At 41.4% G+C, this 14,729-nt stretch overlaps 1 protein-coding gene across 4 annotated transcripts in view; it reads left to right on the forward strand.

Moving 5' to 3' along the window:
* stambpl1 (STAM binding protein-like 1) overlaps positions 1 to 14,729 on the forward strand; it is a 29,665-nt gene that overhangs the window by 14,217 nt on the left and 719 nt on the right. For all 4 annotated transcript variants that reach the window (XM_042398489.1, XM_042398491.1, XM_042398490.1 and 1 more), the window contains 8 exons: positions 108 to 183; positions 5,341 to 5,436; positions 6,377 to 6,592; positions 6,922 to 7,072; positions 7,531 to 7,655; positions 11,736 to 11,873; positions 14,215 to 14,327; positions 14,468 to 14,567. In XM_042398489.1, coding sequence (XP_042254423.1) covers positions 108 to 183; positions 5,341 to 5,436; positions 6,377 to 6,592; positions 6,922 to 7,072; positions 7,531 to 7,655; positions 11,736 to 11,873; positions 14,215 to 14,327; positions 14,468 to 14,567 — 1,015 coding nt within the window. The remainder of the gene's footprint in view (positions 1 to 107; positions 184 to 5,340; positions 5,437 to 6,376; positions 6,593 to 6,921; positions 7,073 to 7,530; positions 7,656 to 11,735; positions 11,874 to 14,214; positions 14,328 to 14,467; positions 14,568 to 14,729) is intronic.

The following is a 14,729-nucleotide window of genomic DNA, read 5'->3' on the forward strand; positions in this document are numbered from 1 at the left end:
AACACCTGAATGACATCACAGTAACACCTGAGTGACGTCACAGTAACACCTGAGTGACATCACTCACTGCAGCCTTTACTTCTTGTCTGTGGTTGTTTGTTCTCCAGGCTGTTCGTAGAGAAGCTGCCGGCTCACAGAGACTACCAGCAGTGCAGCGTTCCAGAGAAACAGCTCATCATGAAGGTGACCATATTGATTATTAGTTATCAATAACTGGGTCTGACTGGTATTAAGAGTCGACTCACAGTCATCAGACACTGAGGACAAAATGTGAGGAGCGGAGGTTTGTTAGCGACTAGCGAGCGTTTAGAAATCCTCAGACTCGTATCGAATCATATGATTGAAAAGGTCAAGGCTCTGCATGACATCACTTCCTCTACACTGTTTTTCTCTGCAACCACATCCTGGATGATCAGAGCAATGGCTGCCAAGATGAGAAACCAGCACTGGATGCAGAAAAAAACAAAACCCTCACTATGGATAGATTACAGACACGGCAGATTCACACGGGATTAAGATCACTGACGACCTCCGCACTTATTACAAACTGGTGCCCAGGTAATACTGATTCCCAGGTAATACTGGTCCCAAGGTAATACTGGTGCCCAGGTAATACTGGTGCCCAGGTAATACTGGTCCCAAGGTAATACTGTTCCCCAGGTAATACTGGTGCCCAGGTAATACTGGTCCCAAGGTAATACTGTTCCCCAGGTAATACTGTTCCCCAGGTAATACTGGTCCCAAGGTAATACTGGTCCCCAGGTAATACTGGTCCCTAGGTAATACTGGTCTCCAGGTAATACTGGTCCCTAGGTAATACTGGTGCCCAGGTAATACTGGTGCCCAGGTAATACTGGTGCCCAGGTAATACTGGTCCCTAGGTAATACTGGTCCCCAGGTAATACTGTTCCCTAGGTAATACTGGTCCCCAGGTAATACTGGTCCCCAGGTAATACTGTTCCTCAGGTAATACTGGTCCTTAGGTAATACTGGTGCCCAGGTAATACTGGTGCCCAGGTAATACTGGTCCCTAGGTAATACTGGTGCCCAGGTATTACTGGTCCCTAGGTAATACTGGTGCCCAGGTAATACTGGTCCCTAGGTAACACTGGTGCCCAGGTAATACTGGTCCCTAGGTAACACTGGTCCCCAGGTAATACTGTTCCCTAGGTAATACTGGTCCCCAGGTAATACTGTTCCTCAGGTAATACTGGTCCTTAGGTAATACTGGTGCCCAGGTAATACTGGTGCCCAGGTAATACTGGTCCCTAGGTAATACTGGTGCCCAGGTATTACTGGTCCCTAGGTAATACTGGTGCCCAGGTATTACTGGTCCCTAGGTAATACTGGTCCCTAGGTAATACTGGTGCCCAGGTATTACTGGTCCCTAGGTAATACTAGTGCCCAGGTATTACTGGTCCCTAGGTAATACTGGTGCCCAGGTAGTGCTGGTGCCCAGGTGATACTGGTGCCCAGGTAATACTGGTGCCCAGGTGATACTGGTGCCCAGGTAATACTGGTGCCCAGGTAATACTGGTCCCCAGGTAATACTGGTCCCATGTGAACAGGGCTGAAGTCAATCGAAAGATCCAGTTAGATGGGAAATAACAGGTAGAGCCGCAGTCTGCTGAGGTCAAAGTTCAGTCAGAAACTGAACATCTGGTTAAAGCTTCAACTTTAAACATGTTTGTTATTTCACATGAACGTCTGAACTTCTCTGTGCAGTTTGTTTTCCTTCATCTGCTGAAGGAGGAAAGTCTCTGAGTTCAGTTTAAATCTCAGTTTGAGGATTTATGACATCACAACTAGTTCTGAGCCAATCACAGTCCAGTATTCAGCTTATACAAGTGTGATGCAGACCAATCACAGTCCAGTATTCAGCTTATACAAGTGTGATGCAGAAGCTCGAAGCCTCCAGTTCACAAACACTGAGGATGAACTTCTCAGTGAAGGAAGAAACATCTGGTGTCCAACAGCGAAACTTTACTCACAGATTCACAGATTCTGCAGTTTTAATTCAAAGGATTTTAACGAGAAGAACAACTGTAGATTAAGATCAACTGTCTGTTAGCAGTATCAGTACCAGTAAAGGTAGTATCAGTGGTATTTGTTGTAGTATTAATGTGTGTACTCTGTCTGTTAGCAGTATCAGTACCAGTAAAGGTAGTATCAGTGGTATTTGTTGTAGTATTAATGTGTACTCTCTGTCTGTTAGCAGTATCAGTACCAGTAAAGGTAGTATCAGTGGTATTTGTTGTAGTATTAATGTGTGTACTCTCTGTCTGTTAGCAGTATCAGTACCAGTAAAGGTAGTATCAGTGGTATTTGTTGTAGTATTAATGTGTGTACTCTATCTGTTAGCAGTATCAGTACCAGTAAAGGTAGTATCAGTGGTATTTGTTGTAGTATTAATGTGTACTCTCTGTCTGTTAGCAGTATCAGTACCAGTAAAGGTAGTATCAGTGGTATTTGTTGTAGTATTAATGTGTGTACTCTCTGTCTGTTAGCAGTATCAGTACCAGTAAAGGTAGTATCAGTGGTATTTGTTGTAGTATTAATGTGTGTACTCTGTCTGTTAGCAGTATCGGTACCAGTAAAGGTAGTATCAGTGGTATTTGTTGTAGTATTAATGTGTGTACTCTATCTGTTAGCAGTATCAGTACCAGTAAAGGTAGTATCAGTGGTATTTGTTGTAGTATTAATGTGTGTACTCTGTCTGTTAGCAGTATCAGTACCAGTAAAGGTAGTATCAGTGGTATTTGTTGTAGTATTAATGTGTACTCTCTGTCTGTTAGCAGTATCAGTACCAGTAAAGGTAGTATCAGTGGTATTTGTTGTAGTATTAATGTGTGTACTCTCTGTCTGTTAGCAGTATCAGTACCAGTAAAGGTAGTATCAGTGGTATTTGTTGTAGTATTAATGTGTGTACTCTGTCTGTTAGCAGTATCAGTACCAGTAAAGGTAGTATCAGTGGTATTTGTTGTAGTATTAATGTGTACTCTCTGTCTGTTAGCAGTATCAGTACCAGTAAAGGTAGTATCAGTGGTATTTGTTGTAGTATTAATGTGTGTACTCTGTCTGTTAGCAGTATCAGTACCAGTAAAGGTAGTATCAGTGGTATTTGTTGTAGTATTAATGTGTACTCTCTGTCTGTTAGCAGTATCAGTACCAGTAAAGGTAGTATCAGTGGTATTTGTTGTAGTATTAATGTGTGTACTCTGTCTGTTAGCAGTATCAGTACCAGTAAAGGTAGTATCAGTGGTATTTGTTGTAGTATTAATGTGTGTACTCTGTCTGTTAGCAGTATCAGTACCAGTAAAGGTAGTATCAGTGGTATTTGTTGTAGTATTAATGTGTGTACTCTGTCTGTTAGCAGTATCGGTACCAGTAAAGGTAGTATCAGTGGTATTTGTTGTAGTATTAATGTGTGTACTCTCTGTCTGTTAGCAGTATCAGTACCAGTAAAGGTAGTATCAGTGGTATTTGTTGTAGTATTAATGTGTGTACTCTGTCTGTTAGCAGTATCAGTACCAGTAAAGGTAATATCAGTGGTATTTGTTGTAGTATTAATGTGTGTACTCTGTCTGTTAGCAGTATCAGTACCAGTAAAGGTAGTATCAGTGGTATTTGTTGTAGTATTAATGTGTGTACTCTGTCTGTTAGCAGTATCAGTACCAGTAAAGGTAGTATCAGTGGTATTTGTTGTAGTATTAATGTGTGTACTCTCTGTCTGTTAGCAGTATCAGTACCAGTAAAGGTAGTATCAGTGGTATTTGTTGTAGTATTAATGTGTGTACTCTCTATCTGTTAGCAGTATCAGTACCAGTAAAGGTAGTATCAGTGGTATTTGTTGTAGTATTAATGTGTGTACTCTCTATCTGTTAGCAGTATCAGTACCAGTAAAGGTAGTATCAGTGGTATTTGTTGTAGTATTAATGTGTGTACTCTCTATCTGTTAGCAGTATCAGTACCAGTAAAGGTAGTATCAGTGGTATTTGTTGTAGTATTAATGTGTGTACTCTCTATCTGTTAGCAGTATCAGTACCAGTAAAGGTAGTATCAGTGGTATTTGTTGTAGTATTAATGTGTGTACTCTCTATCTGTTAGCAGTATCAGTACCAGTAAAGGTAGTATCAGTGGTATTTGTTGTAGTATTAATGTGTGTACTCTCTATCTGTTAGCAGTATCAGTACCAGTAAAGGTAGTATCAGTGGTATTTGTTGTAGTATTAATGTGTGTACTCTCTATCTGTTAGCAGTATCAGTACCAGTAAAGGTAGTATCAGTGGTATTTGTTGTAGTATTAATGTGTACTCTGTCTGTTAGCAGTATCAGTACCAGTAAAGGTAGTATCAGTGGTATTTGTTGTAGTATTAATGTGTGTACTCTGTCTGTTAGCAGTATCAGTACCAGTAAAGGTAGTATCAGTGGTATTTGTTGTAGTATTAATGTGTGTACTCTATCTGTTAGCAGTATCAGTACCAGTAAAGGTAGTATCAGTGGTATTTGTTGTAGTATTAATGTGTGTACTCTCTATCTGTTAGCAGTATCAGTACCAGTAAAGGTAGTATCAGTGGTATTTGTTGTAGTATTAATGTGTACTCTGTCTGTTAGCAGTATCAGTACCAGTAAAGGTAGTATCAGTGGTATTTGTTGTAGTATTAATGTGTGTACTCTCTATCTGTTAGCAGTATCAGTACCAGTAAAGGTAGTATCAGTGGTATTTGTTGTAGTATTAATGTGTGTACTCTGTCTGTTAGCAGTATCAGTACCAGTAAAGGTAGTATCAGTGGTATTTGTTGTAGTATTAATGTGTGTACTCTGTCTGTTAGCAGTATCAGTACCAGTAAAGGTAGTATCAGTGGTATTTGTTGTAGTATTAATGTGTGTACTCTCTATCTGTTAGCAGTATCGGTACCAGTAAAGGTAGTATCAGTGGTATTTGTTGTAGTATTAATGTGTACTCTCTGTCTGTTAGCAGTATCAGTACCAGTAAAGGTAGTATCAGTGGTATTTGTTGTAGTATTAATGTGTACTCTCTGTCTGTTAGCAGTATCAGTACCAGTAAAGGTAGTATCAGTGGTATTTGTTGTAGTATTAATGTGTACTCTGTCTGTTAGCAGTATCAGTACCAGTAAAGGTAGTATCAGTGGTATTTGTTGTAGTATTAATGTGTGTACTCTGTCTGTTAGCAGTATCAGTACCAGTAAAGGTAGTATCAGTGGTATTTGTTGTAGTATTAATGTGTACTCTCTGTCTGTTAGCAGTATCAGTACCAGTAAAGGTAGTATCAGTGGTATTTGTTGTAGTATTAATGTGTACTCTCTGTCTGTCTGTATAGAAACTTCAGGAAGTGGCGTTTCCTCGTAGAGACGAGCTGAGAAAGCGTCTTCAGGAGAAGTACAGCAGGGAACACAGCGACTACCTCAGAGCCCAGGTGTGTGTGTGTGTGTGTGTGTGTGTGTGTGTGTGTGTGTGTGTGAGTGTGAGTGTGTGTGTGTGTGTGTGTGTGTGTGTGTGTGTGTGTGTGTGTGTGATCCAATCAGATTGCTTCTTGCTTTTGATTGGCAGCGTGTGTTTACCTGTTAATCAGATTAGATGACAGGTTGGTGTATTTGTGTCACAGAGCTCTGTCAGGCTGATTTTGGTGTCACTTCAATAAGAACATTGGTACATTGGTATTGATTACTAAATATTGATGAGATCTTTATGAACACCTGATCAGAGGAGGTGCATGATGGGTACTGTCCAGTGGAACGGCGCGTACGTGGTGAGTACCGATGACACACGCAGGAGGGTGAGAATATTCAAAGATTTGCTCTCTGATCCACTCTGATGCTTTTCCTTAATTTCCAGTCATATATATCAGATCAGAGTGGGGGGGGGGGGGGGGGGGTCACCTCGAGTCCTCCACCTGCTTCACTGTCTCTGTGCAGCAGACACACAGAGGGCTAAGCCCCGCCCACAGCGAGCCACAGAGCAGCGCGACCATGAAAATGACAGCGGAGACTCACACTGAGCTGAAATGAAACGAGTGTGATGTGTTATTTATACACGTGATAAATAACAGAAATGAAGACAGTCTCTACTGCGTTCTGCTGTCATTCATAGTCGCTGTCTGGCGTGGGCGGGGCTTATAGCCCTCCGTGGGTGCAGCGCAGCAGAGGAGAGACAGACAGCGGTGGAGAGTTGACAACAACTAAACTCCTTACGTTACTGTTAGTACAATAAAAGCTTCATGAGTAAAAAGCCAAGAAGAGTCATTTAAAATAAAAAACACATGATTTGATCAAGACTGTGTCCCAGGTGGTGGCGAGAGGGAAACGAGCGCAGCCATTGGACAAAGCCCTGATCATGTGACTCATGTTTTTCCTCAGAGCCAGGCGGTGGTGGTGGATGGGTGTGGCCAGCAGCTGCAGCGCCTCTCCCTATTGGAGGAGGACAGGAGGCGGTTCCTGCTGTTGGAGGAGGAGCGTCAGCGTGTCGCCGCCCTGCGGCGCATGCAGATCGAGTCCGAACAGTTTCGCTACTTTGAGGACCAGCTGAGGCGTCAGGAACTGGCCAATAGGAGAGGAGAGGAGGCGGAGCAAAAGGTGACAAGATGTGACATCAGACAGTACTGTAATACTAGTAGTAATACTAGTAGTAATACTAGTACTGCTACGATATGGAGGTTCTTCTGTGTCTTTATTATTATACCTGCACGTTGACTTCCTGTCTCCTCCAATGTTACCACCATTACTACTGATACTAATGACACTGAAACTAGTACAAGTACTACTTCTACTACACTACAGTTAATATTACTACTACACTTAGTACTTCTGGTGTTGAGTAGAGTCAGTACTGTGAAACTTGTAGTACAGGTACTGTTAAGTATCAGTATTAGTAGTTTTGTTGCAGTAACGTGTTTGTCCTGCAGGCGGAGATCAAAGTGCCTGAGGTGACAGACGGCTCCTGTCTGTCTCAGCAGCCAATCAGAGACATAGTACGATCCCAGGGGGCGGATCCTAACAGGAACAGACCGCCTCCTCCCATCAGCCAACCGGCCGCCACGCTGGCTGGAGTACACAGTGAGTACACATGGAGTACACATGGAGTACCTCGAGGCTCTGTCCTCGGTCTTCCACTTGTTTATAATCAGATATCAGGACATTATCATTAATGTTCACTATTTATTCTAACGTCTCCTATGATTACAGCTGTGGTTTACTTTCATTCATGATCTGTTTAAACAGATACTGTTAATATAACGATTATTAATGATAAATATTGGATTTAAAGTAAAGTGTTATAACTTTATATATCTGTAAAATCAGGACCAGCAGCAGTGTGTCGTCTGTAAAGATCCACCTGATAGTGTTTGATATTTAATAACGTCCTTCGACTGTTTGGGTCATTAAACTCTGCTGTGCAAATAAAGGTTATTGTTATTATTATTATTATTATTATTATTATTATTATTATTATTATTATTATTGTTATTGTTAATGTCTGTGTGTGTGTTTGTTGTGTCCACCTGTGCGTGCAGCTCAGAGGGTGGAGGGTCTGAGGCGGGTGGTGATTCCCAGAGATCTGACGTATCGTTTCCTCCTGCTGGCTGACTCCAACACAGCCAGAGGAATAGAAACCTGCGGAGTCCTCTGTGGACGGCTGGTGAGACTGTTCACTGACTGTTTACTGACTGTTTACTGGCTGTTCACTGGCTGTTTACTGACTGTTCACTGACTGTTCACTGACTGTTCACTGACTGTTCACTGACTGTTCACTGACTGTTCACTGGCTGTTCACTGACTGTTTACTGACTGTTTACTGGCTGTTCACTGGCTGTTCACTGGCTGTTCACTGACTGTTTACTGGCTGTTCACTGACTGTTCACTGACTGTTCACTGACTGTTCACTGACTGTTCACCGACTGTTCACCGACTGTTTACCGGCTGTTTACTGACTGTTCACTGACTGTTTACTGGCTGTTTACTGGCTGTTTACTGACTGTTCACTGACTGTTTACTGGCTGTTTACTGGCTGTTTACTGACTGTTCACTGACTGTTTACTGGCTGTTCACTGACTGTTCACCGACTGTTTACTGGCTGTTTACTGACTGTTCACTGACTGTTTACTGGCTGTTTACTGACTGTTCACTGGCTGTTCACTGACTGTTCACTGGCTGTTCACTGACTGTTTACTGGCTGTTCACTGACTGTTCACTGACTGTTCACTGACTGTTTACTGGCTGTTTACTGACTGTTCACTGACTGTTTACTGGCTGTTCACTGACTGTTCACTGACTGTTTACTGGCTGTTCACTGACTGTTCACTGACTGTTTACTGGCTGTTCACTGACTGTTCACTGACTGTTCACTGACTGTTTACTGGCTGTTTACTGACTGTTCACTGACTGTTTACTGGCTGTTTACTGGCTGTTTACTGACTGTTCACTGACTGTTCACTGGCTGTTCACTGACTGTTCACTGACTGTTCACTGACTGTTTACTGGCTGTTCACTGGCTGTTTACTGGCTGTTCACTGACTGTTCACTGACTGTTCACCGACTGTTTACTGGCTGTTTACTGGCTGTTCACTGACTGTTCACCGACTGTTTACTGGCTGTTTACTGGCTGTTCAATGACTGTTTACTGGCTGTTTACTGGCTGTTTACTGACTGTTCACTGGCTGTTCACTGACTGTTCACTGACTGTTTACTGGCTGTTCACTGACTGTTCACTGGCTGTTTACTGGCTGTTTACTGACTGTTCACTGACTGTTTACTGGCTGTTCACTGGCTGTTTACTGGCTGTTCACTGACTGTTTACTGGCTGTTTACTGGCTGTTTACTGACTGTTCACTGGCTGTTCACTGACTGTTCACTGACTGTTTACTGGCTGTTCACTGACTGTTCACTGGCTGTTTACTGGCTGTTTACTGACTGTTCACTGGCTGTTTACTGGCTGTTCACTGGCTGTTTACTGGCTGTTCACTGTTCACTGGCTGTTCACTGACTGTTCACTGACTGTTCACTGACTGTTTACTGACTGTTCACTGGCTGTTTACTGACTGTTCACTGGCTGTTCACTGGCTGTTTACTCAGAGTTTTTATCAGTGCAGATGAAGTAATAACAATGAATATAATGAATACAGTGAATATGGTGAATACAGTGAATATAGTGAATACAGTGAATATAATGAATATAGTGAATGTAGTGAATATAATGAATACAGTGAATATAGTGAATATAGTGAATATAATGAATACAGTGAATATGGTGAATACAGTGAATATAGCGAATACAGTGAATATGGTGAATACAGTGAATATAGTGAATACAGTGAATATGGTGAATATAGTGAATACAGTGAATATGGTGAATATAGTGAATATAATGAATACAGTGAATACAGTGAATATAGCGAATACAGTGAATATGGTGAATACAGTGAATATAGCGAATACAGTGAATATGGTGAATATAGTGAATACAGTGAATATAGTGAATACAGTGAATATAGCGAATATAGTGAATACAGTGAATATAGTGAATACAGTGAATATAGTGAATACAGTGAATACAGTGAATATAGCGAATATAGTGAATACAGTGAATATGGTGAATACAGTGAATATAGTGAATATAGTGAATACAGTGAATATAGTGAATATAGTGAATACAGTGAATATAGCGAATATAGTGAATATGGTGAATACAGTGAATATAGTGAATACAGTGAATATAGTGAATACAGTGAATATAGTGAATACAGTGAATATAGTGAATATAGTGAATACAGTGAATATAGCGAATATAGTGAATACAGTGAATATGGTGAATACAGTGAATATAGTGAATATAGTGAATACAGTGAATATAGTGAATATAGTGAATACAGTGAATATAGCGAATATAGTGAATACAGTGAATATGGTGAATACAGTGAATATAGTGAATACAGTGAATATAGTGAATATAGTGAATATAGTGAATACAGTGAATATAGTGAATACAGTGAATATAGTGAATATAGTGAATACAGTGAATATAGCGAATATAGTGAATACAGTGAATATAGTGAATACAGTGAATATAGTGAATACAGTGAATATGGTGAATACAGTGAATATAGTGAATACAGTGAATATGGTGAATACAGTGAATATAGTGAATACAGTGAATATAGTGAATACAGTGACTATAGTGAATATAGTGAATACAGTGAATATAGTGAATATAGTGAATACAGTGAATATAGCGAATATAGTGAATACAGTGAATATGGTGAATACAGTGAATATAGTGAATACAGTGAATATGGTGAATACAGTGAATATAGTGAATACAGTGAATATAGTGAATACAGTGAATATAGTGAATATAATGAATACAGTGAATATAGTGAATACAGTGAGTATAGTGAATACAGTGAATATAGTGAATACAGTGAATATAGTGAATACAGTGAGTATAGTGAATATAGTGAATATAGTGAATATAGTGAATATAATGAATACAGTGAATACAGTGAATATAGTGAATACAGTGAGTATAGTGAATACAGTGAATACAGTGAATATAGTGAATACAGTGAATATAGTGAATACAGTGAATATAGTGAATATAATGAATACAGTGAATACAGTGAATATAGTGAATACAGTGAGTATAGTGAATACAGTGAATATAGTGAATACAGTGAGTATAGTGAATATAGTGAATATAGTGATGTATATTCATGTTCTCTCAGTGGAAATAAACAAACTCACTGATGGAATCAATAAATCAATAACTATTGAACCATATTGATCTGAATATATGAAGATCTCCTCTTTCAAGACTCATTTTACTTTTTTTTACTTTTTACTCGCAGAACTTTTATTGCACCGTAACACCAGTTGGTTGTTGTGGAGTAGTGGTGAGAGATGGCGGCAGGAGGGGAGCGCTCGTTTTACACATCTTTAGCACCATCTGTTGTTGTGAATGTATGTCGACATTTAAAAGTCTCGACCTGAATATAAGACGACGTCACTTATTTCAGACGTATTCTTATATTCAAACCAATAGAAACAGCTGTAAAACCTGATATATAATAATAATAATAATAATAATAATAATAATAACTTTACTTGTGTAGCACCTTTCATACAAAAAGCAGCTCAAAGTGCTTCACATTAAAGAGATAAAAAACATTCAGAACATGAAAACAGTTCATTTCATTAAAAGAGGAAAAGAAGGAAACAGCAGAAATTCTTCAGTAAAAGAGAATCAATCATGAAAAAGAATAAAAATACTTTAAAAAGGAATAAAGTGTCTTAAAGATGGTGGATGTGGTGCTGTAGAAAGGTCTTCAGCTGTTCCATAATTAGAGATCAGAACTGAAGAAAGCTGCTCCTCCAGGTTTCTGTTTGTAGGAGTATGATGATCTAGTGAACCTGCAGTAGATCTGAGAGCTCACCAAGGAACATAAAGCAACAGGAAGTCTGTGATGAAGCTCCAACACGGCGACAACTTTATGAACAAGTAAGAGGACTTTAAAATGGATCTGGAAGACACAGGGACCAGTGTGGTCCAGCCAAGACCGGACTGATGTGGTCTCATCCCAGCTGCTCTCATGTTTTTATGCCTCTGTGGACTTTTGGCTGCTTGTATGTTCACATCAACATGTATATGAATGAAAACAATCAGAGACGTGTATGACTCGCTAACTCTCTCTCTCCTGTCTGTGTGAATGTCTCTCGCCCTCAGCAACACAATGAGTTTGTGCTGACTCACGTCGTGATCCCCAAACAGTCGGCCGGTCCAGATTTCTGCGACATGGAGAACGTGGAGGAACTGTTCAGCTTCCAGGACCAGCAGAACCTGCTGACGCTGGGCTGGATCCATGTAAGACTACACGCTACACACACGCTACACACACGCTACACACCTGCTAAATGCATGCTACACACATGCTAAATGCATGCTACACACATGCTACGCAAACGCTACGCACACACTACACACATGCTAAATGCATGCTACACACACGCTAAATGCATGCTACACACACGCTAAATGCATGCTACACACATGCTACGCAAACGCTACGCACACACTACACACATGCTAAATGCATGCTACACACACGCTAAATGCATGCTACACACATGCTAAATGCATGCTACACACATGCTACGCAAACGCTACGCACACACTACACACATGCTAAATGCATGCTACACACACGCTAAATGCATGCTACACACACGCTAAATGCATGCTACACACATGCTACGCAAACGCTACGCACACACTACACACATGCTAAATGCATGCTACACACACGCTATACACATGCTACACACACGCTAAATGCATGCTACACACACGCTAAATGCATGCTACACACATGCTACGCAAACGCTACGCACACACTACACACATGCTAAATGCATGCTACGCACACGCTATACACATGCTACACACATGCTAAATGCATGCTACACACATGCTACGCACACGCTACGCACACACTACACACATACTAAATGCATGCTATGCACATGCTAAACACACACGACACACACTAAATGCACACTGCACACATGCTACGCACACGCTACACATGCTATACACACGCTAAATGCACACCTCATGTATGCTACGCACATGCTAAACACACGCTACACACGCTACACACACGCTACACACATTACACACACATTAAACGCACGCTACACACATACTACGCACACTACACACATGCTAAAGGCACACCACATGCATGCTACACACATGCTAAACACACGCTACACACATGCTACGCATACGCTGCACACACTACACACACACTAAACGCATGCTACACACATGCTACGCACACTACACATACTACGCACATGCTACACACATGCTAAACACACGCTACACACACGCTACGCACACGCTACACACGCTACGCACACGCTACACACGCTACACACATACTAAACGCATACTACACACATACTACGCACATGCTACACACATGCTAAACACACGCTACACACACGCTACGCACACGCTACACATGCTACACACATACTAAATGCACACTACACACATGCTAAACGCACTCTGAAGACAGAAACACATAGGCTACTTGATTCTTCAGCTTGGAAACAGCAGTTGACAGAACAAATTTCCTGTCAAGGTCCACTTACTTGCTTGTGTTGGAGCTTTTGACAGTATCACATGACTTTCATCAACACATGGAGTTTGCTGAGCTGTGGTGGATCTGCATACCGATAAGTCCTCTGCACTTCAGTGACCGCTGAGCAAACTCCGTTCAAAAGCTTTGAGAAAGCGAGTAAGTGGACCTTGAGTCCTTCATTAATTTGGTCATAACGTTAATCTGAAGCTAATTGTGACCTTAAAGGGTCACTTCACTCAAATCTCACTTAAAGATGTGCATTCATCACAGGGTGAGACACACCAATCACAGCCATAGCTCATTTGCATGATCAGATATCACCATGGCAACAGTGCCTGTGGTGGAGTAACAGATGAGTGGAGAGACAAAGATGGGATCAGGCAGACAGAGGTCTCACTCTGCAGCAGTGTTTCTGTAATGTTGCTGTCATCCTTTACGAGGTGAGTGTCGACAGCTGAAAACCCGGCTGTGTCAAGTTTTGACACTTGTTGTCTCGCTGGAACACGTGTGAAGGTCTGACGGTTGATGTCAGTCAGAGACGTTGTCTCACAAATGTAAAGAAACTGAATCAGCAGGTTTGTTATTGAGGAACTTCTATTTCATGTCCCAAATGTTCTCATTTTCTTCTGAAATGAGAGTTGAGTTTGGTATTGATCGGCTGAGAATCAGTAAATGCTGCTGCTGCTGATGATGATGATGATGATGATGATGATGATGATGATGATGATGATGTGACTAATAACAACAAATATATAAACCAGGTGCTTCAGGTCTGTTTGTCACCACTTTTATTCAGAAACTGGTTTTGGTGGAAAATAAATAAGTGTATAAACGTTTCTGATGAAGATCCTTTAAATAATTATGATGAAGATGATGCCTCATAATGTGATATAAACCAGACGCAACACGTGTAAAGGAAACACACAGTGAACCCTGTGGGGTTGCGACGTGAGCAGACGCTGTCATGTGTGGATGTGACCAATCACAGCAGAGTATCCTCAGCAGCCCGCTGTCAGAATCACGGTGACCTCTGACCTCTGTGTTTGTGTTCAGACTCATCCCACTCAGACGGCCTTCCTCTCCAGCGTCGACCTCCACACTCACTGCTCCTATCAGCTGATGCTGCCGGAGGCCGTCGCCATCGTCTGCGCTCCCAAACACAACGAGTGAGTCCCAAACGCCACGTACACACTACATTTCCCATCAGGCCTTTCACCAGAACATTCTGTAGGACAAACTAAGATGTTGACAACAGATGAAGAACATAACTAACGCCCCCCCCCCCCCCCCCCCCCCCCCCCAACAGTACGGGGGTGTTCAGGCTGAGCGGTCCGGGGATGTCGGAGGTTTCTGGCTGCAGGCTGAAAGGTTTCCATCCTCACTCCAAGGAGCCTCCTCTCTTCACTGTGAGAACTTCTTCTTTGTCTCTTTTTTTGTTGCCACTGTTTGAACATTTTGAAGGAGCTACGCTAGCAGTCTTTGTGCTAAGCTAAGCTAAGCTAAGCTAGGCTAAACATGTCGTATCCATCAGACCACAAAAGTCTCAAATTCACAAGAAACATTTTGAA

This window comes from Thunnus maccoyii, chromosome 20 (assembly GCF_910596095.1).
Source record: "Thunnus maccoyii chromosome 20, fThuMac1.1, whole genome shotgun sequence".
NCBI classification, from domain to species: domain Eukaryota; kingdom Metazoa; phylum Chordata; class Actinopteri; order Scombriformes; family Scombridae; genus Thunnus; species Thunnus maccoyii.